Source organism: Amphiprion ocellaris, chromosome 15, assembly GCF_022539595.1.
Source record: "Amphiprion ocellaris isolate individual 3 ecotype Okinawa chromosome 15, ASM2253959v1, whole genome shotgun sequence".
NCBI lineage: Eukaryota > Metazoa > Chordata > Actinopteri > Pomacentridae > Amphiprion > Amphiprion ocellaris.
The window spans coordinates 17,774,912-17,799,477 of record NC_072780.1 but is presented as its reverse complement, the minus strand read 5'-3'; the positions used below and the strand labels follow the sequence as shown (position 1 = coordinate 17,799,477).

The 24,566-nt window shown below is 41.6% G+C and overlaps 1 protein-coding gene across 2 annotated transcripts; it reads left to right on the top strand.

Moving 5' to 3' along the window:
• Nucleotides 1–1,618: 1,618 nt before the first annotated feature.
• khdrbs1b (KH domain containing, RNA binding, signal transduction associated 1b) lies at nucleotides 1,619–13,917 on the top strand. Of its 2 annotated transcripts, XR_002745774.3 has the most exons (10): nucleotides 1,619–2,017; nucleotides 3,904–4,025; nucleotides 5,184–5,300; nucleotides 5,697–5,843; nucleotides 8,989–9,113; nucleotides 9,797–10,028; nucleotides 10,445–10,512; nucleotides 10,840–10,898; nucleotides 11,515–11,703; nucleotides 13,850–13,917. XR_002745774.3 is itself a non-coding variant. In XM_023263843.3 (9 exons), exons 1-9 carry the CDS (start codon nucleotides 1,924–1,926, stop codon nucleotides 11,619–11,621), a joined length of 1,071 nt encoding a protein of 356 aa, XP_023119611.1. In that variant the 5' UTR covers nucleotides 1,619–1,923; the 3' UTR covers nucleotides 11,622–12,844. The 2 variants fall into 2 exon arrangements, 1 of the variants encoding a protein (XP_023119611.1); XM_023263843.3 differs by lacking the exon at nucleotides 13,850–13,917 and having other exon boundaries at nucleotides 11,515–12,844.
• Nucleotides 13,918–24,566: the final 10,649 nt, after the last annotated feature.

Sequence of the window (24,566 nt, the reverse complement as noted above, 5' to 3'; positions counted from 1 at the left end):
ACCCCAGACTGTGGCCCTGTATGTTAGGGGACAGGGGAAGTCCACACAAGCAGAAGGCAAGAGCGCAAGCCATCGGATTGGAACTCCTCCACCTGCCAAGAGAAGTAACTCTTCCTTTTATGAGCCAATTGAAATTCAGCTCACAGGCTATCCATTCTGTCAATGACAAGAGGAGTCAGGACAACCTTGCAACCCCCAACACTAATAACACTGTAATGGTCAGAGATAGATCAAGCTGAGCGCTGATAGTTAGAGCGGGTCTTCGGCCTCCCATAAGTGTTTATTGCAGACAATTTTTGCCTTCATTTGTTTTGAGCAGATGCATGCTCGGGTACACCTGCGGTCGATCGTAATAGTTTTCACTCCGGCGGCAGACTGACAAATGACTTGCAGTTTTTGCTGTTTGTTCAAAGAGCATCGGCCTGCACAAAGTACATACTACTGTATCTTCTTAAAGACCCAATATACAGGAAATGGTCCTCTCTTGCTTTGTATGCATAGACTAGCTCTAACCTCTGACCCCATGTGCTCCACTGAATGGCACTGCAGGTTCATTACCTCTATCTGAATAGGAGAAATCAATCCTGGAGAGGTCTCTTCCAGACATTCTCCTCACTGTGCTTTTCACTCACACATAAGTGTTTTTGAATCAATAGACAGTGGGGAGGAAAACGGATGATTAAACTAAGAAAGCGGTTCTGCTGATGGACCCATTTTCAGCTTCTCTGTCCTGGTCGGCGCGGCCACTGAGGGGCAGTAGAGAGCCTCAGATCACACATTTTCAAGGCACCCTGTCTTAACTGAAATTATATTAACTAATTAAACAGTGAGGGTGTGCCATCAACTATCATTATCCTGTTCACACCAGTTAATATACAGCTGATGTGAAAAGGTCTCTTACAACACTGCATAACAATTAAACACAGATTTGTGCTAGAATATGATAGATAGATAGATAGATAGATAGATAGATAGATAGATAGATAGATAGATAGATAGATAGATAGATAGATAGATAGATAGATAGATAGATAGATAGATGTGAATGTATAAGTATAGTATAGATATGTGTGTATATGCATGTATGTGTTAGAATATGTTACATAGATAGATAGATAGATAGATAGATAGATAGATAGATAGATAGATAGATAGATAGATAGATAATTGCCTATAAAAGTGGTTTTCTTTAAAAGTAACTTTATAATGAATACAAATGGATTATATGTCAGACAGCACCCACTTGCTGACATGGAATTTTCTAAATAATGTTCTAAATAATCTTATCAAAATCAAATACCAAATAAAGTACATTAACCTCCACGGTGCTGCATAAGTATGACATCATATGACCATATTTGGACATTAATCTTTCACATCTAACTTCAAATATTTCAGTATACTCCACTAGTGTCCCTCAGAGGGAAGTCAGCAGGGTCTACAGAGGACCTGAACACCCTGTGAGTAGTCTAGACATTTTTATTAGCACTCTCCACAGCGGGCACACCCATATCAGCATCCAGCATCACACAGAGGGACGGAGGCTCCTGGAGGCGGAGCAGACACACGGCGCTCAGTAGGCGGCGTCAGTCCGGACAGCTACGTCCTTCTGAGCTCACTTCCGTCGGCTGGAGTCGGATCGCTGTTCTTCAGTCTCTCCCCGCTTTTGTTCTCCCATTTCCAACCAGCCAGCGCTGCTGTTAACAGGGACTCAGCCAGTCGGGAAACCACAAAGACGCAAAGTAGCGGAGCCGTCCGTCGCAGAAAACGCCCGGTAGCCACATGCAAAGCGCCGTCTGTACAGAGGATACGCGGCACTCCGTAGTTACATAACTGGACTACTTTTTTTCTATTACTGTTGGGGTTTTTTTCACGCTTTTTTTGTTGCACCGAAACTGACTGCCCCCCTCCAAACTCAACAAAATGGAGAACGACGATAAATACCTCCCCGAGCTCCTGGCGGAGAAGGACAGCCTGGACTCGTCGTTCACACACGCCATGAAACTTTTAAACGCAGGTAAAGTGTAGTTAATTGCTCTTTATTTTGCCTTGTTGCGGTCTGAGTTAGAGAAAAAAAAGCACTCCTCCACGGTTTGAGCGCCATGTGTTAGCGGACGGGACGAGGACCGCCTCATTAGCCGCAACACGAAGTGTTTTTACGGCGCAATAATGAAAATACGTAGGTAATAAATGGCGGTATTAGCTGCTAATTAATGACTAGTATCTGGAACAGTAAATAACTTGAAGCCATTTGGAGAAAACACACTTTTAGACATATTCTTGTGTATAATTCGTGCAGCTGCGACGCGTCGTGTCCTCGGTGCTGTCGTGGCTTTAAGCCGAGTTTAAACTTGAAAACTCGGACACTTTGCGGACGGACCGCCGCCTGCTTCCTGCGTCGTGTCACTGTTGATATCCTGGTCTGGCGGCTTCGTTGCGCAGCAGCTTATAAATGTGCGCCAGTATCCGAGCCCGGGGTCACCTCGCTACTTTAGAGCCGACAGGCGGCCTGGTAGCGACGACAGAGACCTTGAAGTTCCGGTGTGTGTCAGTTGGCGGTTGCTGAAGTGTCATTAAGCAGGAAATAGCAGCTGCATTGAAGCCCTGCGGGAAACCCCGGCTCCGGCTAAATCCTGGTTCTCTGTGGGGCTCAGCTCCCTTTCAGTGCATATTTACAGAGGCAGCACTGTATTCATGTAACACAATATGGCACACTCAGTGAAACAGTTTCGTCATACTGTGGGATACTGTGTCAAAGTATTGCAGAATTTTTATAAAGTCACCCCTGAGCACCACGAGTCTGTACTGGATCATTACAAAGAGTGAAAACCTCATTAGGGACATTATAAGCAGCTATTGAGTGCCATAGATGAGATTTTTTGTCCCATGTGTTCACTGCTCCATTCAAGTATCTCAGGTAGTCCTGGTGATAATGAAGTAGATGGCACCGGATGCACAAAATGTACGCCCCAAGTCTCAAATTGAAAGTGTGAATTATCGAGGAAGACAAAGTGTGTCAGTGCCTGTTATGAACATCTATTGAGGCTTCCCCCCGATCTGCAGCTGGTAGACAGTGGTGGAGCTGACATGTTTGCACATCGCAGGCTCATGAGTTGTCATGGTCAGTAGTGAGAAGGTGGTTTGAGATGAAGTGCTGCAATGGTGCTGTTTAGCGCTCTGGATGCAGGGGACGAGGCGCTCTGCCATCTAGAAATGGTGGTTACTTGCTCCAAGTTGTGGTTTCAGTGGCTCAGGATAAGAGCAATTGTAAATGAAAAAATGAATCTTTTTAATCTAAGATTTTTTTAATTTCAAAAAGTGGAATTGAAATTGAAAAAATAATCTTATTAATCTAAGATTTTTTTATTTCAGAAAGTGGAAAGACGGTTCTAAGTTCCAAGAGCCTAATGTCAGGTGTCTTGTTTTGCAGCACAAAACACAGATATTCATTTTATGAATTGAAGTAAAGCCAAAAATGTTCACATTGAGGAAGCTACAACAGAATAATAGTTTTAGTTTTGCTTGTAAAATGATGGAAATTATTAAAACTATTCTTCAAAATAGATGAATTGCTTCCTCTGTGATCACAAAAGGCTGCTAAATAACTTAAATCATCTTTTATTTACCTATGTGAAACCAGCCTTGTTTGACATTGACTTGATGTAGATTTGGTAATTTGTGAGTCACGACATTCAAGGTTGTTTCTTTGTAAAACTTGACAAAACTAGATTGAAAATTGAAGCTCTTTCTAGATGTCTGGGATGTATAGAAATGTTGTTTCAAGTTCATTGTAAGGTTTAGTGTAAGAGCAAATCCTCCAAATAACTGTGACAGACATTGGCACTTTGACTTCTGTGTGATTGCATGAACACTTTGTCTGAAATGATACCTCTCCCCTTCTAGAAATTGATAGACTCCAGAAAGGAGAGACTAAAAAGGAGGCAGAGACGTACCTGGACCTTTTCACAACTAAGAACATCAAACTTAAGGAACGAGTGCTCATACCCGTCAAACAGTACCCGAAGGTGAGCCTCCTTTGCCCTCTTTTTTCTTTTTCTTCTTGTTCTGTCCTCATTTTTTCCACTGTGAACCCTTCTTGATTTAATTTATCCTGCAGCTGCGTTTCAATTACACAAAGCCATGGGGTTACTTGGGAGTCTCAAATTACTCCTCTCAACCCTGATCTTTAAGCTCCAGAGTATAATTACAGCTGATACAGACACGTTTTAAAATATAACTAAAAGGATCAAAATGTTAATATTACTAGGACTAGGATAGCCCTGCATTTCAGTGTAATTCATACTGAGTTCTGATATTCTCTTCTGTTCGCAAATGTTTTTATTAATATTGGAGTTGGTTTGGTGCATTCAACCATATGGGTTCAATCTATGTCTGGCTTAGACATATGGCTGCATTTATTTTAGGAAGAGTGTTTATGACAGAGGAAACGTGAGGCTTTAAACTGTCCTATAACACTCAGAGAACAAATTGCTAGCTGCATAGTGCACAATTTGCATGCTGTTAAATATATTTGCATAAATTTGAGTCACTAAAGTTTATGTGGCGGCTGTCTATGTTCTGCTTTGTAACTTCTGATGTTCCGTTGTCTTGTTGACTTTTACAAAAGCGGATAGACCAAACTGCTTCAAGATTTAATCCAAAGGACTAAGATCCATAGATTCTGCCCCTTCCTGAGAAACAGATCAATATGATGTAGGAACGTGGTCTGAGTTGGTACGACAGTCTTGTTTTAAGTTGTTACGGCACAACACTGTGTTAGGTGTGACGGAGCTAATGAGTGTTTCAGATCGCAGGAGCTACTTTTACAACTCCAGGAGGAAAACCTTCCTTTGGCGCAGCTTTTTGCTAAACGTGTTTGGCAATGACAGCTAATTGTAGGACACATCATAGACCTGGTAATTACTTTATTCAGAGATCGAGCAGGTAAAGACTGCACTTTTTGATCACAAGTTGGTTCTGGCTCAGTGCGTGGATGATTGTAGTGAATAGTAACTGATGGTATTACAGCCCTCGGGGGCTCATATCGACTTTGTCTGGTAAATCTACTACTTAAGGCTGCAGTATGTGCAACAAGATCCCTGACAGTGATTGCTCCCTCACTCTTAAACTTGCCTCTGCCTTGATTGTCAGGCTAATTTTGCTCTGCTTTGTTTTGCTGTTAGTTCAATTTCGTGGGGAAGATTTTGGGACCTCAGGGCAATACCATCAAACGCCTGCAGGAAGAAACCGGAGCCAAGATTTCTGTGCTGGGCAAAGGATCCATGAGAGACAAATCCAAGGTAGTACACATACACACATGTGGTGTTGAGCACCTGTGAGGAGGGTACCTGAAGCCATAACACATCTGGCCTTAACTTGAGAGGAAAGAAAGGCAGGCAGTAAGGCCAGATGGCATAAAGTTGTGGGATAGCTTGGGTGAACATTAACACAAAGCCAAGGGCATCGATGCACTGCACATCTGTTCCAGGATTCAGCAGGATAGCTTGCTAAACCTGTTATCTACTAGTTTGATGAAATTATTATGCTATATAAAAGAGGGGAATACCACACCTATGTCTGATGCCCTCTGAGGTGGATGAAATGCGATTAGTTCTTGCATAATTCATTTAATTTCTGAGTTAGCTGTGTGCTTCCTCGGACTTGCTGACACTCCTTTGATGTTGCCCTTGTTACAGGAGGAGGGGCTGAGGAAAGGCGGTGAGCCAAAATACGCCCACTTGTCTATGGAGCTGCACGTATTCATCGAGGTGTTTGCCCCCGTGCCCGAGGCCTACCTGCGCATGGCACACGCCATGGAGGAGGTCAAGAAGTTCCTCTTTCCTGTGAGTTTGACGGTGCAGTTTTGACTCTGTTATCTTGTCTGTGTGGACTTTTCCAAAACTTTGTATGTCATTAATTACCTGTTAATTGTGTCTGAATTGCATCACTTAGCCTGTAACAATTTCTAGTCATGTCTATAGATTGAATAGTCTAAAACCAAGTTTTTGTTTTTTTTTTATTCTACAGATGAAAAAAATAGCAAGCGATGCATGCTGAAGAATTTGTACTTGTGTAATTTTAACGGCATGTTTTTTTTCCTACTGATATCTGATCCACCCGGCAAATTGAACTTAGGCTTCAGCTAACAATTATTTTCATTGATTTTTATTGACTCGTCCCATTCTTTTTCAGGCATAGAGTCTAAAAAATCTTAATTGGGTATTGTAAAAATGTTTATTACAGTTTCATTAGTACCAAGTGTGTATTTCAGTTTTTCCTAGGTTTCTGGAGGGCTTAGGTGCTGTGTGTGGAGAGAGTGGGTTAGCATTTTCAGACTGTCTTTTTGAGGTTATCATCTGTGACAGGACTTTTTTTTTTTTTCCTTGCTCGTCATGAATTTATTTTCCCCTGACAGTAAAACGTGTCACAGTAGCTTTCACAATCTCCTGCAGGTTAAGCTGGGCTGATCAAACATTTTTCAGAGCTGATTAACTCTGAAAGACTCGGTACAAACGGGCTGAAAAAAATGTAGCCTCGCAAATTTAAGGCTTCAAATGAGATTTGCAAACTCTCCATTACAAAACAGTATCGGAACATACAATTGTCTAGTCCCCTAATACATGACAACCTTCGCTTTTATTTAAAAACCAGTACAGTCTTCTCTCTCTCCAGACGCTTCACAAGATCTTGCTGAGAGTTCAGTTTGTGGTTTACTTTGTAGCCTTGACTATTAACACTAACTAATTTAATCTGATCTGCTGGTCTGGCTTGACTCAGAGTTGCTCATCCATGTCCCCCTTTCTCGTACTACACAGCCAGATGAAAACAAACATCAGAGATCCTTGTTGAGCACTAATGGCCATCCGTTCAAACTATTACCATTTCAAAATCTGAACTTGGTTAAAGACAGTGTTCAAGGTGACTAAATACGACCGGACACCCCAAACCTCTGAAGAACATCACTGAATTAACACAGGCTTGTTTTCACAATAATACATTTAAGTCTCTCTCAAGTCCCTGCTTAAATCCACCCACAGACAGGGATGCAGGAGGTGTCACAGTCTCATATAAAACTGCTTTTATCTTCTTTCTCATTTTGAATTTAAAATGACTTTTAAATGTATTTTTGATGTAAATCTTCAGCAGCTCCTCGGGCATGCTCTTTACAATGCCAACAGCATCCAGTTTCACGCAACATCATGACAGCATCATTGCTGGGGTCTGATGAATCGTTGATCTAAAATGGAGTCCTTGGCTGTTAAAGTTTGAGAGACCCTGCTAAAAATGTTCTTGGATAATTGAATGAGGTTGTCCTTTTCAGAAAGGTGTGGAGAGTCACAGCATCCGTGTTAGAAAAAGCTTAGGGAGGGGGCCCAATAGGACAGCTGGAGGAGATTGAGTGGGTATTTACCTGGAGCAAACACACTCTATGGCACAGTCCAGACACGTAAAGCAATCAGCTTAAGAGGAGGAATTGGGTCGCTTTCACTGTGTCAGCAGGGTCCCTTTATGTGGCTTGCCGGCATGTCTGCCCATGATTGCACCCTTACCTGAGTTTCATTCTTCAGGGAGTGAAGAGAATTATCCTGGAGATGTATAGCTTCTAGACAGAATATGGGCATAGTCACTCTGTGCAGCCTACGCCTTCTTTATTGGCTTTATGCTGAGATTCTTGAGTGTCGGCCAACCCAGTCAACTGTCAAGCCCAGCTGAAACCCATAGTGCTCTAACAATGGCTCATGCCAAAGCAGGCCAATAGGCCCAGGGGTTTGTGAGATGCCTTACATTTTTTAATTAGTGTGCAGGGTGCTATAGAAGAGAGAATAATTTGGATCAGACGCGAGATGAATGGGCTGATGAACCAGTTGCGAGGTTGGTATTACTGTGTTATGTAAAAAGCCGTCCCCTGCAGAACCTGTCGTTACCATTTAAGACCATAATCTGTCAGGCATGACGGCCTTCATTTAGAACAGGGGAATTATTAATAAATGACTCTGGTTCTTAGAAAATGGTGGATGTAATTTGTTAGTGGAAGTTTTATGTGTTGCCTGTATTTCTGCTCAAGTATTTGGCAGGATTTGACTCCCTTGTTATTCCTCATCCTTTTTTTTATCTCTGTATAGCAGCACAACTATTAATGTAAATGCAAAACCATTGCTTTGCTCCAGTGTAGATTTGCACATTCTTGTATAGTCTCTGCCTTGGATACAATATAATGTCTGCAGATCCTTAATCTGAACAGCTTAATAAGTAGTCATGGATCCACCTTTGCCTGTTAAATGTAGCTGCTGCCACAGCGCTCCTCTCAAATGAAATTGTAATCAGTCAATTGGTGTGCTTTTGCTGTGGATAAATTGACGGCTACCATCTGCAGTGCATGTCCTAGTTGACACATTTTCCTCTTTTTGCCATCATTAGAGCTCTGTCACCATTTCAGTCAGGGGACTGATATATGGAAAAGAATTGATTGGGTCACAGTGCAGCTCTTGTGATTGTTCCCAGAAGAAAGGCAGCAGATTGTGTTGCGGGATTTGGCTGCTCAGACAGGCAGCTTCACTAATCCACCCTAACTTATTGTTTTTGCAGATAAAATAAGGTAACCGCTCATGCAGTCACACCACACTTCAAGAAGTGCGGAGAGGAGTGATTTACATTTTGTGCATGATGGAAAGACACAGGAAGGCAGAGAGTGTGGATGGAAGCTTTCCAGCCTCCCACATCCACAACCCCTCTCCCTTCTCTTTAACACTCTGAGTCACTGGCGCTGAGACTTTCTCTTTTACTCGCTCTGTGAGCCATTAGGGGGAGATGCCATGTTTTGAGCTGCTCGGTAATTGTTTCACTCTTTTATTCTTCACTCCTTTTTTCCACACTGCCTCCCTTCCACCTTCTCTTTGTTTCATGTATTTGCCTTCACTTTTGCCATTTCATGTGCTCTAGTTTCTTACCCTCTCTTTCCTGTTTTTATTTCTTTGTGTGTGTGTGTAGGATATGATGGATGATATCTGCCAAGAGCAGTTCATGGAGATGAGCTACCTGAACGGAGGCCAGGATCACGGAGCCCGAGGCCGAGGGGGCATGCCGGTGAGGGGCCGCGGAGTCCCCCCTGCCAGGTGAAGAGATGCACAAATGCTTTCTCGTATAACAGCTGCTGGGTCAATGAAGTAATACAAAGATACTGCTCATCTTCTACTTTATCTGTATATCAGGGTATTTCCAGCAGATACTAAAGGAATTGGAGTACATATTGTACAGCCTTTAAACTTGCTGAGTTGAAGGAACACTGGGAAAGCTAAACCAGTGGCTGTGACAAAAAACGGTCCAGATTCTCGCTAAACTGTCTTGTCATGTTTAGTTTCTTCATAAAAATGTGAAAAACGTTCTTCTATAAAAAAACTTTTTTTTTTTTTTTTTTTTTTTGCTTAATTGTCTTCTTGCTGAGTCTGTATGGTAAATAATGAAGCTACAACCAGCAGCCTGTTAGCTTAGCTTTCCATAAAGATAGGGAACAGGTCATGACCATCCTGACTGTACCAGCGCAAAGTTCATTAATTTATTCAAACAAATATAACAGGCTAACTAATGAGTGAGGTCCTAGGAGGTGATTTTGCAACTTTCAGACAAGCTGTTTTCATCTGCTTCTTCTCTTTTTGCTAAGGTACCTTACTGGCTATTGTCTGCATAATGTACGCACGAGTGGTATCGCTCTTCTTGTCGGCTTGTCACCAAAAAAAGCAACTAAGCATGTTCCATTATGTAGGAGACCATAGGAATAACTTGGTGTTCTTCTCTCCAGGGGCCGGGGAATGCCTCCTCGTGGTGCTGCTGCCAGGGGAGGTGTAACTCGAGGCGGCCCAGCCAGAGGTGGCGCAGTGAGGGGTGCCCCAGCAGGCAGAGGAGGACCTCCTGCAGCACCTGCCAGGGGAGCTGTGGCACCTCGCGCCAGACCCCCAGCTGGTGGACCACCCCAGAGGATGGCACCACCTCCCCACCAGCACACCCCTGGTGCTGAGGGCTATGACGAATATGTAAGTACAACTACCTGTAGAGAGTAGTTTTAATTCACCCCACCACAATTATATTATTGGTTTTATTTAACATTCTGTCTGTTTACATGTTAATTTTGATGAGGTAGATATAAGGAATAAAAAAATTATGAAATGAAATAGCTAGAAGATGGGATTTCCACTCCAGATATGATGCGTTCAGATTTAACATAGCTAAATCTGACCTCTCCACCACGTCTCCTTTCTGGGCACTCGTGTTAGCTTTGAATTGCTCAACCGTCATCACAAGAATAAGTGGTTTCAGAGGCTCAAGACATAAGGGGAGCATGCCTGCTTTTGTACAAGTGTAGTACTTTTGGGACATCTTGACATTCATGATTCATGAACAAGCCTCTCCTTACATCTTACTGTGTTTCTCTGTTTCCTTCCCTCTCCAGGGCTACGATGAGAGCTACGCAGACACGGCCTACGAGTCATACGACAGCTATTACAGTCAGCCGCAGGCGTGAGTGAATCAGACGTCTCTTTGGTTTTCACCTGTTTCTCACAAAGTGCACACACATCGCCTGGTTGCTAGTTTCACTTGAAATGGGATTTGAGAGCAGCAGAAATACTTTTTAGCGACTCTGCACAAATTCGTCATTGAAAGTACTTCGTGTTTCATGGTTTGGATGGCAGTGTTATTCAGGAGGACCAGCCGGGACTCAGATGTTCCGTTCTAGAGAGCCAAGCTTTGATCTTATTCGTGGAAGCCAATTATCATCCCCCTAGACATTAGAGTCAGCAGCTACTTGATGTTTTTCACAGATTTTTTCCCTTTTTTGACCACCAGAGAACCAGAATATTATGACTACGGACATGGAGAGACCACAGAGGCATACGAGTCGTATGGTAAGGAAGAACCTAATTCACTGTGAGCAAAGATGACCTAATTTATGTTGTTGAAAATATCTGTGTGTGTGTGTGTGTGTGTGTGTGTGTGTGTGTGTGTGTGTGTGTGTGTGTGTGTGTGTGTGTGTGTGTGTGTGTGTGTGTGTGTGTGTGTGTGTGTGTGTGTGTGTGTGTGTATATAGAGACACACACACACACACACACATATAGACCTATTAATTTCTTGACATTGTCAGGGACCCACCTGTGTTTATTTTCTGTTGTAGCAGTAGTTGACTATTGATCCAAAATGCCTACCAAATTTTCAAGTTAAAGCCACTATCTGTAACTTTAAAGGTACACTTGTGTTTTTTGCCAACAGTTGTTTGTGTTTGCAATGGGGATTCCTGTACTGTTTGTGTTGGATGATGCAGTACACCATCCTGTAAATCATTCAGTGTTTTTCCAACATGTTTGATAAATCTTAAGGATAAACACAACAGTCAATTTTGGAGAGAAGCTCTGAATATAAACGGAACAAAAAACTCCACAGGGCAGCTTTAATGTTTGCCAGCTCAGTAAGCTGGTTTAAATCCGTAATTAATGTTTTGTGTTTTTTTTCCTGCGTCCTCCGCAGGCCAGGATGACTGGAACGGCACCCAGCGAACAGCTCCAGGGAAGGCCCCTCCCCCCTCTAGAGGTGCCAAGACGCCTTACCGAGAGCACCCCTACCGACAGTACTGAAGCGGACTCGTCACCCTTAAAGTGTCGCCCTGACAACCGCCTGTCTACCACGGCAGCTCTCGCTTTAAGAAGCCCGACAAAAGTAATTGTCTGTTTTGTCTTTGGTTTGGTCTTTTCCTACACCGGACTTTATACGAGAGAGCAAATTGGGAACTGAAAATCGGAACTGGTTTTTGAGATTTGACCGTGAACTCCCTCCCCCACCCCTTCTTTGTCACACCAACCAACCACCCATCCATCCAACCAACCAACCAACCAACCAAAGCGGCTTTTAGATGGGTCAGAGAGGAGAAGTTGGCGTCCTTTTTTTTGTTCTGTTTCATTTGAGTTTTGGTTTATTTTGCTGTATTTTTTTCTCTGACCCTTTTTACTCCCCTCTGGCTTTTTTGCATTGTTGATTGTTAATTTTTTAACCGTTTGGGAGTAGTTATTTCTAGTGGAGTTAGTGGCTCATTATCCACTTGTCTAAGGAATCCATTTTAATTGTTTTTAAATATAAAGAATCTGTTGAGGGTCAGTTGCAGATTCCCATTTAGGCTACATTTCAAAATTCTGTTAATATAGCCAAATAAAAGACCTTTTAAACTTTCAATTATGTAATATAGAAACAAAAAAACAATCTTAAATTAAGTGAAGGCTAAATCAATGTTAATGGAATCAGTACAATTCATTCTTGATTATGGTTTGTTTTTAAATAGTTCTAAAACGTTGTCCATTTAGACTTAGGCAGCAATATTTGTCATTGTACTTAGAGTTTTGAAATATAGCCCTAATAGACACTGTTGAGATGGACTGTCCTCATATCCTCAATTTGTTTTTATTTGTTAAAAATTAATTTTAAGAAACTGAAGACAAAATGTTTGTTTAATGAGAACACGGCCGAGACATGGCCTCCTGTTATGCTAAAAACAGTTCAGGTCTTCATTTTGTGATCTGATTCTATATAAACTGCATGCACAAAGTACACAAAGAAGGATTGGGACAAAAATCTCCACATGGGTCTTCTCTTTCTACAGAGAAGGGATCCTGCAGCTCAATCCGAACTCTTGTACATATTTTAAAACATCCTAACTGTACTTATTCTGCCACAAGTATCTGTACCCTCTCCATAAAATGCATTATGCTACATGTGTAAGCTTGCCTAAATAGGTTACTAAATCTGTCCAAAAGATGTTTTGCAGCAGTTTGTCAATAAAGCTTAGTTTGTTTTTTATGAAACTTAACTTGCTTTATTTGTTTCCTGTGCTAGTAAAATTCTGAAATGGCCTTTTTTAAACAACCTTCAGCAGTCAGATGTAGGTGTTTTCCTTTGTTTCTCATTCAAAACCGCATTTTAAATCTAAATGAATGTATTGACGTCTGAAGACTTTAACCCTACTAAATGATGTCTTGATTGATTATCAAAAGAGCACAACTTATTCTTTCTCTCTCTTTCTATACTTTTTAAAAAGGACCCAGAGGTAAGACCTCTAAAATAACCTGGATAGCTTCCTAATGTGTATAGAGTTCTAAAGCATTGAATGCCTGGGTATGTATAAGACTTTTTCAATCCTCTTACCTGTGGTCGTAATCGTTAATGAGAATTGCTTTTATAGCATCTGAAAATTAACTGAATTCAAACCACCATTCAGGTCTAGGCTTCATTGTCATGAATGACGCTGGCGCGATGGCTACTTTAGTACAGAGTAATGGCAGTGCAATGGAGAGGATGGTTATAACCTAGAGAACTCCACTGTAAAGGTAACCTAACCCTAAATGTTTAATTTCGTAGTGTGTTTATCCTTTGACATAAACTTGCTGGTAAATGCGTACAATTTCTTAAAATATTATTACAGTCATGGAAACAAAAAAGAATCAACTCAAAAGTAAGAAAAACGTAACTTCCAATATCATACAGTAGTGGATTTTATGTACTAAAATAACTGTTCTGTGTACTAACAAAATATGTTAGGATAGTGTTAATGCAACTCTTGCTAAAATGAACAAAGCCAAATCTATGTCAATATCTTCTGTATCTTCTGTGCAGTTGAGCTGCTGTTACTTTTTTATTTGCTGTGTAAAGGTTGCTTACTGTAATATTTAAAAGGTTCTGCCTGTACAGAGTAATCCAAAAAAGAAAGCTTGAGTTGCATGAGCATATCTTCTCCTGTAGACATTGCATGATCTGTCTCAAGTTTCTCCCAGTGTTTTTAGACAAGGTATTGATTTGGGGTTTGTCCTTCCTTCAGGCACAGCTTACGGACACTGAGTGCCCGGAGACTGACAGTCTGCTGAAGTGAGACCATACAAACCTCAGGTTGGTTCGCCGCTGTACGTTTTCCATTCTTAATGGACCAAACTGCTGCTTTTTGCACACTTTAGCCCACTAACTACACATGTGATGCTCCACATCTTTTTCATCACGACACAGCAGGTCTTAAAGACAGATGTTCTTCCTGGTGTCCCTTGACGTCTTTTCTCCTTGTGTGGAGTTTGTAATTGTTTTCAGAGGCTAGATCCACCTTCATTGGGTCTTTATTTCTTATCAGCAGCCGAATAGCTTGGCTTAGCACAAAGATTAAAAACATGGCAAACAAACTAGCTGGGCTATGTTGAGAGGCAACATCTACCCACCCAACAGGATCCACTGGCAACCCATCCACTCACTCTATCACATAATCCCCTGTGACTTTTGTCGAGGTTAAGTAAACAAGACTTTAAGTGTTAATTTGTGAGCTTTAAATGTGCCAAGCTCATAAATTAGTGCATCACATCTTTTTTTTAAATCATGGTAATTAGCAAGTTTTAAAAGTGCTGCTAGGCAGATTTCCTTACCTTTGAACGAAGGTTGTCCTTGTGCAAAGTAGACTGAATTGGTTCATAGTATTTACCATACTGAGATAAAAATGAGAAAATGTCAAACAACCCCCTTGATGGTAAAAATGTCAACTTCACAAGGTGTTTTATTTCCAATAATATCTCATGACTGAAATGCTTTTCAGAAATAGCGATCAAGAAGATCTTTTACACCTCATGCACAGAAATAACCTGACAAATTCCCCCCTGTGATGGATTATCCATGTCGCGCTGTAATGTAAAGTACACACAATTTTTAGGTAATGGTCTAAAACATTCAAACCCACTGGCATGGTCCTTTAACTTCTTCCATTTTCTCCAAAACCCATTGTGTCAGAAACTGTGCTGTAGATGCCTGTGGGCTTTGCAGCCACCGTAACATTATGCAGCAGCAGCACGTTCATGATATTCACAGCATTTCAAAGGTTGGTTGAATCTGATGATTGCCCAGCTCCTGTAAGTCGCGTCGCTTCTGACAATGCCTGTGAATTGGTGTGTGGCCGCGCTGGCCTTCAGTGAGTCTGAGGCAGGGAGAACGCGAGGCTGGTGTCAGGAAAAGTGACTAATGAGGATCCGTAGCTCAAGGCTCTCTGACAGAAGGAAAAGAGCAGCATGAGGACTCTGCCGATTCCTGAAATGGAACCAGCAGGAGGGGAGAGGGTTTCTCCTCATGTGCTGTTCGTGCCTTGAAGCCAGGGAAAAGTTAAATGACGGCTGGAAACGTAATGCTTGGCTTGATGGTCAGACTTTGAGAAAATGTCACTGGCGCTACAGTGGAGAGAAATTGGATAACAAAGCATTTAAGGGCGATTTTTGAGATGTTTTGACAGAAAGGTCACTCGCTTGTTAGAAGAATGTATTCAACATGACGTTGTGTAGCAACACGTCAGGTGGTTTAGATCTCGTAGATTTTCACTAAAACTCCATATTTTCTCTGCTCCATGTCCAGACTGTAGAGAAATCTTGAATCACAAAAGATACGTCTGGTCCTCGGTTCTCATTTACTTGGTTTTTCAAAGCTGCTGCATAGCCTCTGAAAGTGAGACCTGTGACTGCATTAGCTGTTGATTGAAATTTTAATGTACTAATCCAAAATCACCAGTCTTGCTAGTAATTACGTCTCACTTAGCAAAATGTTGCTTAGCTACTGTAGAGTAGCCTTGCAGCTTGGCAGGAAAATGACCTTTAATTATTGCAGCCAGTGCTTCAAAATAAAATAGAAAAAAGTGGTCTTTTAGAAGAGCTAGACTGTAGCTCTTATCTCTAAATCACTGTAAAGCAGGAGCGCGGGGGAGGACTTAGTGACTTGATGAAGCAGCGTTCTGTGTTTCCATGTCTTCTCATGCCGATGTGTCTCCTGTGGTTTTTGTCTCCTCTGCAGTGAAGCCGTGCACAGGAGCAGCTCAGCATGAAGGAGGTGGTCAGGCGAAGCTCTCGGGGCGCCCTGTTGAAAGGTGTGGCCCAAGGCCCAGTTCTGTTCCTGGCAGGGAAGGTGATGGTGGTGGTGGTGGTGTAGGGGGGGGTGTAGGGGAAGGGTGGCTAGCTGCCATGTCACCCAAAGGAGCCAGCTGATTTAGAGCGAGGGAGAGAGGCGCTGGCTCAGACTCCCACTCAAACAGGAACTGAGGCTGCAGCTGATCAGCGAAGACATTCGACTGACTGGGAATCCGTAACAACCAGAGACTATTGAACAACTCTCATTTCATGCGGACTATTTATACATTTCTAGTCAATATTGAATTATCATGCATTACCCTTGTATAATTATTTCCTAACACTGAAGACGCCCACTCGAAGCCTTTGCTGATTGTGTGCTTCTGTACACAGCTTCTGCAGACCACCCCCTCTCCCGACAAATGTAATTGTTCCGGCCTAATTTACCATAAAATGAGAACTCCTGTTATAGTAGGCTGTGAAATTGTTTTTAATTTCTATTAACCCTTGAATTAGACGTGAAAGAAACTCCTCCTTTCTGCAAGGCAAGCTGTATTCAAGGAGACTTGTGTGACATCTGCATTTCAAGTATTTGATTTTTTAACATTCCGCCGGCGCGCTGTTTAGCATCCATGCCTTATTGCCGCGTGAAATTAGACTCCGGGCTCGAGAGTTAAAGATGCCCGGAGAGTGCGGATCACTATCTCGCCGCAGCAGAGTTCACGACGAGCACACGCCGCTACATCTTGGCATCGCACGGCCTGCCTAGCCCTGAGGATATCGAATGCTAATGCAGCGGCCTATTTGCATGTACTCACATGTACTCTCCCTGCAAATGTGAAACACTTTCATAACCAACGCTGGCCTGTTCTCGGCAGTTCAGCATCCAAGTATGATAATTCAGCGAGATGGAGCCAGGAAGAGAGCTGCATGTGAGAAAGGGACAGAGGGTGAAGACAGACATTACTGACATCCCTCCCATCTATCCATCTATCCATCATGCTTCTGTTGATTTGATTCCCTTCTATGCCATTTTCTGCCATTATCACTGATGATATTACAGCAGCCTGTGGTGCCGAGTTACATTTAGAGGTCAAAACTGTACTTTCCTGTATTAAAAACAAATTTCTCTTTCCCGATCCACTGGTCAGAGGCAGCATTAGCCAAGTCAGAGGCTCCATTTAGTTTATTGAAAAAGCCAGCAGCTTGGAGGATAGAGCATTAGATATTAGGATAGAAACCATCATTTGAGATGAAATGTCAACGGGCCACATCCAAAACAGACCATTTTTCAGTCTTTATGTGCTATTATGTCCGAAATAATGATTTCTGCTTCTCCTATAATCTAATGAAAGATAAGTGATGGTGTGGAAGCCGTCTCCTTTGTTTGAATCGATGAACTGTCAAAAGTCTAAGGGTGGAGAAGAAAGTAAATGTTATTGTGCAATGATCAATAAAAGTAGACTTGAATATGAGAGAGCCGTGTATCCGTCATCTGTGAGGTTTCCTCTGGGCTGTAGCTGCCCTCGGCACAGTCTGCTGTTTCTACCCTTTCTGTAGTCAACTGGCGTGGTGCGTTCACATAACTCTACGTGGGAGAATAGATGGAAGAAGGCGAGAGACAGGAGGCCAGGCCGTCTTGTCTTTTAAGAAGGGGGGGGCGGGGTTACAGCATGTGGAGGTGGAGGTGTTAGAATGCTGTGTGTGTGTTAGAGGTGGAGATGCTGTGGGTAGATACGGTGGACAGCTGGATTGCATCTTCTGGTCCTGACGGATTCACACCATCAGAGGAACATCGCATGCTGATGCCTGTGAAGTCGGTGACAATCAGCCTCCCCCAGATACACATCAGCTGCCGTTTCCTCAGGAAAGGCAATAATCTCTGTGACTTGTGGTGCTTAAAGTGGGGTGAGCTGACCCCCAAGTGTCCTTGATGTTCCAGGGGAATTGAAGGGGAGGCTTTGAAGACGTATGGGGAAGGCTGCTATAATAAGCAGGCTGTGCACTGGTGTGTTCACACAGCATAGGTAGGAAAAAAAGCCCATGAGACGGGCCTCAGTGAGATAAAATGGAGGTCAGTGGCCTGATGTGTTTTTAAGGTTTGTAACAACAGAAAGTTTGGCATCAAAGAATAAAGCTGGTGATATTCTGTACTTTTCATCAAATGCTTTAACAAGACCTAAACCAACAATAACAAATATCAGATAATAAGCACATATGTTGTCTTTCTCTGGGCTCTGAAGCGCATTTGTTTTTCAAAAACTGAACACATCAATGAGCCACACACACTGTTACAATACCTTTTTACTACAAACATGGGCTGACGCTTGCTGGAGGAAATACAGCCACACCAAATGTGTATGATCCACAGCTGCAAATAGTCCCTAAAAATCTCTATTCCTGTTTGAATACCTTCTGCTGAAAACTAAAGTGGCAAATTGTTTAAGAAAATAACTCCACCTTTTCTAAAACCTATTTTTAATTGTCCAGTGGAAACCATATATCTCCAATTTGGAGTTTGTTTTTTTTTTTTTTAGGTAAAAAGAAGGTAAATCCTTCTTTTATAAGTTAATAAACTATCCTACACACTTTGAACAACTCACTGGCTTAACCGAAAATGCATGTTTACAATCTGAAAACTCAGCTGTGTCTTTGCTGAAAAGTTGACTTTTGGAAGATTTATGTTGATGAGACAAAATGTTTCATCACATTTATGCCTGGTGTTAATATACACTACTGTTCAAAAGTTTGGGATCACTTAGAAATGTCCTTATCTTTGAAAGAAAAGCAGTTTTTTTCAGTTAAGATAGCATTAAATTAATCAGTGGTACAGAGGAACATTTCCAGCAACCATCACTCCTGTGTTCTAATGCTACATTGTGTTAGCTAATCCTGTTGAAAAGCTAATTGATGATTAGAAAACCCTTGTGCAATTATGTTAGCACGTGAATTAAAGTGTGAGTTTTCCCGGAAAACAAGAAATTGCCTGGGCGACTCCAAACTTTTGAACGGTAGTGTATAATCTGCAGAATATATCCACATCACTTATTGGGATAGAGAAAATACATGTTCGAGACAGTGGGATTGGAATGCAACCAGATTACCTCTTCTTAGTCATCTAGCTTGTTTTGTGACTGGTTTTCAACCAGGTGTAACTGCAGTACATAGAAAGTTGCTTTGGGATGTCACAATATTAGATTTTTACTACAATGTTATCATGAACAAAATAATTGACAATGACAATATCAACACAGTATCTATAATTATGGATAAAAAATAATTTATAGGAAGTGTATGGAAGTAGAGTCAGAATCTAACTATAACTATACTGTATGTTGTTCCTATGCTGGAGTGTTAACATGATAGTTACTGGTGCTGGATTACATACAATATTATCATATGTGCATTGTAAAATGACATAAATATTTCATTTTTTAATAGAATTTCATCGTCACTACTGATATACACTACCATTCAAAAGTTTGGAGTCAAAGTTGAAAGGTCACCTAACTTTTCTTCATCTTTACTCTTCTTGTGAGTCCAACAAACCCAACAAAAGTTACAGATACTAATCCTAACCATGGATGTATTAGGGGAGAACTGGACACTGGGTTTAAAGATGGCGCCTGCTCAGTTGAATTAGAATTACTGGCCTGGCTCATGAACCTGACCTCCGGGTTTGCTTTCACATTAACAATTGCAAAACCTCCATGGATACAAAATCATAACACGAAGAGTAAAACTACAGCTAGTTTGCAGTTGGAGGTGTATTTTTTCTAATGCTGGTTTATAGGGAAAATCCATTTTGCACGGCAAGGGATGTCTTCATCACAATGCAGCGAGTGACCACTTGGACAAATTAGCAGCACCATATGCAGCTCTCTTAATAAACCAGGGCAGTAGATTAACATTACCTCAGTGATGGGAAAATAATAAAGGCCAGCATTACTGCAGCAGTGCTTCCCTTCACTTTGTGTGCACCGTGTTTGTGCATGACAAGTCTGCCAGCCACGGCGAACTGATTTGCATGTTCAGATTGGATCAAATTGTGGTAAAATTAAGATAACAAGTGTGCATTTTAATGCCAGGCGTAAATGTAAAGAGCCACGGATTGTACGTTATTATCCATTTAGCGTGTGCAGATGCAGATTGCATGTTACTACCAGGTGTAAATGGAGCTTTTGTGACCAGGTTTTTCCAGTTAGAAACAACCACTATAGGTCTACACATCTTGTTTTGCATAGGTGCAAGTAAAAGCCACCTGTATCTGCATATAATTAAATTATACACTGCCTGTCCAAAAAAAAAAAGTCTCCACCTGGATTTAACTAAGGTAGGAGCCTTCCATTTGATAGTTACTGCAGTGATGAATACATTTCATCTGGCAACAACTTGTTTAACCCTAGCTGATGCACTGAGGAGCTTCTCATTTCTTAAACAACCATGCTGAAAGACATATCCTGTGGTTGTGGAAAGGATGTTAATCTGTTTCAGAAGGTCAAACTATTGGCCTGTATCAGGCAAAGAAAACAACTAAGGAGATTTCTGGAACTACTAAAATCAGGTTAAGAACCGTCCAACACATAATTGAAACCTGAAGGATAGTGGTGAACGATCATCTTCATGGAAGAAATGTGGTCGGTCATGTGGTCTGATGAGTCCAGATTTACCCTGTTCCAAAGTGATGGATGCATCAGGGTAAGAAGTAAGGCAGATGAAGTGATGCATTCATCATGGCTAGGGCCTACTGTACAAGTCTGTGGGGGTTAGGGTTATGATCTGGGGTTGGTTAGGTTCAGCAATGTTATGTTCCCAAAGAATGAGGTCAGCTGACTACCGAAGTATACCAAAAAATACGAGGTCTTTCTATCAACACAGTTTTTCTTCCCTGATGGCATGAGCATGTTCCAAGATGATGATGCCAGGATTCATGGGGCTCACATTGTGAATGAGTGGATCAGGGAGCATGAGACGTCATTTTCACACATGGATTGGCTCCACAGAGTCCAGACCTCAGTCCCATTTAGAATCGTTGGGATTTTCTGGAGAAGACTTTGTGCAGCGGTCCGACTCTCCCATCACCAGTATAAGATCTTAGCAGAAAATTAGTGTAACTCTGCATAGAAATAAATGCTGTGACATCGCAGAAGCTGATTGAAACTACGCCACGGCAAATGTGTGCCGTTCTCAAACCTGAAGGTGGTCCAACGAAATATTAGAGTATGCAACTTTTTTTTGGACAGTGTAAATTAATTTCAATGAAATGGTTGGCTGGTCCATCGTCTCTCACTGCATCCATGCTCAATTTTTATATCGGAATAACTTACCGCACGGTCTCATAGGAGTCTGCAACTTCAGCACTCAGATGCATTTTTATATTAAAATGCTCCTTTTATTTGGGTCTCGTCAAGGTTTTATTAAGTAGAACAGGAAAGTTTCTTGACTAAATGTTAGTGTTTGCATAGGGATTTTGCCCCCTCCTCTGTCTCCTGTGCTGTGCAGCCTGCACAGGGCCCAGTTGTCATCATGGATGGCAGTACTCAGCGGGGGCTGGAGTTGACTAACTAGGCCAGCTATATAAAGTGGATGAATCTTACTTTTGAAATGGTTGCCATGGAATACTTACAAGATGCTGCAGTGCAATATGGGATACTCTAGAGCAAGCCTGTATGTCTTTGTGTGTGAGAGAAAGACTGGAAGCACATCTTGGGTTGTTTACTAATGAAAGATGCAGCCTTACTGTGTGCATATATCAGTTTCTGTAGGAAGACAGAGAGGCTGAGGACGCCTTTACTCCTGCTCATGAGAGGATATTGCTAGGAAATGTCATACCTGTCGTGTTTCCTAAATAACATTTATCAAATCGCGAGATCACATTGAAAGAGCAACACAGCCATCTTTTAGTGTAGTTTACAATCTGAAAGCTCACGACAGCCAGACCTTTCGCTAATCCCATTGATATTCAAAGCCGCCTGCCTTTGTGCGAGAGCCAACGGCGGCATGTTCACATGTTGAATTCTCACATCCCAGGAGTGGCAGGCTGAGATCAGTAAGACTCCAGCTTTACTGAAGTCAGCTTTCTCTTTAAAGTACAGACAGCTCAGGTGCAGAGTGAGGGGGAAACAACAAATGGTGCTCCAACCAGCCCAGCTTGTCATGTCCTCATGCTCCTTTGTCACGTCTGATTTCAATCAAAAATAATGAAGTTACTTCTCCTTGTCTCAGCCCTCGTGGCTGCAGAGCTGATTTTGCAGATGCACTCATGCGAAGCCCAAAGCAATTTGCAAACGAGAAGTTTAAGTGAAGTTAAAATAGGGTTTTCAGACCTGTGAGTCACCGTTCATATCAAGAACAATCTGGATGGTAACCTTCGCTTTTCTCCACTTTGATCTGTCCAAACTGTAGGATTTATATTTTGACCTTTATCAGCCGATTCAGGCACTGAACTGGAACTGAAACTGTTTGAACATGGCTAGGAGCAAGGGCCTTTGATGGTGGAAGCCAGGTGAACACATGGTGGCTTCCATAGTTTGTAATTAATGCTAAATGGGTGTTAGACATCACAGGAATATAACAGATGAAAATGAAGCCAAGGGTTCCCCTAAGATTTGGCATTTTTCCAACAGTCTCAGTCCCTTCACATTTGTAACAGTCATGAATCATACTTGTATTTGGACTGCAGGAAGCTACTTTCAGTTTCTCCCTAAACCATAGTTCATGCCACCCAAATAGTCTATATATTGAAGGTAGTAGTTTCTGCTGGTCCAAGAGTGGAATGACTAAAGCACTGAGTTTTGCTCACTGCTTAATCAGAAGCCTAGAGACTTCTACAGCCACAATTCAGCTTTTATTCAGCCCCAAACACTGTTTTTTGTCCAATAGAAATTGACACTGCAATAAATTACTCTGAAAATTACACAATGTTGTCTTCTCATATACAACTGTGCCTCAAAGCCATCCATCATTTATACTTTATGAGTCTATTTTGCCTGATTATTGTAGCAGAAAGGCAAAAAAGACGAAAAATGGTATTGCTTTGAGATCTGAAATGAGAGTTGCTGGATCTTAGTTGTGAGGACCAGAAGACACTTCAGACTGCTGATGATATTTTAATATTAATAATATCCGTAGTTGTAAAATATAGCACTGAGGAATTCTTTGGCGATAAACTTTTAATACTATGAGCACCACAAATACAACTCTGTTCAACTCCAAAACTTCAAAAATGGAAACCAAATCTATTGACATGCCAAGACACCATTAGAGGAAGTTTCTTGAAAAATTTGACAGGAATGACATTTTGAATCAAGGCTAAAAACGAGAGTTCATTGGTGATTTTGATAAAGTTTTGCTTCTTTTTTTCTGCCTTCTCTTTTAATGATTAATTTGCAATACTTAATATTGTTACTTTTACTGTAACATGTACATGTGATCAAAATGTTATGTGTAGCATAAAAGGCAGTGCACATTGCGACTAACCCTGAAAGAACTATTAACTAATTCTGAAGCTCCCCTTTTACTTTACAGTGTTTTAGCTTCTTTCAGCTCATTGTTTTGGTTTTACAGGCCACATCTTTGCTGCTTTGATTTGCTCATCGGCTTCGTTTCCAGGCAGCTATTTTCACTAAAAACATCCTCTGTCTCTAACTCTTAATCACAATGAAGAGTTGATAGAAATAATTAGTGTTCAGCTATTCAACTGCAGTGGAGCATTAACAGCAGTGTCGGATTTCTTTCACATTAGTTGATGGAGACCAAAAACAGAGCAAAAAGCAGAGCGACTATTGGACGTTCAACAGGCAGCCAGAAACACACATCCACGTCAAGGAAAATGTTAGACTAAGCTTTAAACTGCTGATCCAACTGCTTGCTGTATAACTTTGTAAAGTGATGTGTCAGTGTTGTGTTTAACAGCTTTAATTTGCATCCAAGTGGACAAGACATCCATTAAAACAAGTTTAAATTGACCAGTCATCTTTTTTTTTGCTTATTTAGCATTAGCCATTGAACTATTGTACTGTATTCTAAAAACTTGGGCCTTGTCTTCTTCCTTGTATTCAAGCCTCAAATTTGCAGTGAAATGAAAGTTAGCATTTGTATCTTCAGTAAGTGACACATTTCCCAGTAGAACAGAATGTGTGGGAGTGGTTTTAGTGAGAGTTGAGATTGAAATCAAATCATTGGGATGTGATTGGTTCGCCTAAAAGTGGACAGAGGTTAACCAATACATTGACACAATGTGAAGCTGAAGAGAAACATGGAATTTAGGAGGACTAGCTCGCTGTTAGCCTCCACACACACCCTTACTCATGCTGTTAGACCAGTGGCCTGTAATATGAGGCAAGTTCCAACTTCTCCAGGAATATTTTCTGGTTATCTGGCTTCACTTAACCAAACAACCACAGTCTTGCTGCAGACATACAAAGCGGATTCTCAGCTTGGTCAACCCAGAGTTTCTCAATCTAGCTGAGTGTTCACATGAGAAGGATGGTGTTGAACGTAGATGACCATTGACCAACAGGCACAATTACATATTTCTTACAGAAAGTATACGATGATCCTGAACCAATATGAAGAATTTAAAGCGGCTTTGCTATTGCAGCCAAAGCCAGGAAGGAAAGCTGGCAAAAAATCCACTGTGTGACTGTGTAAGTTAAGAGTCTTATCAATATCATG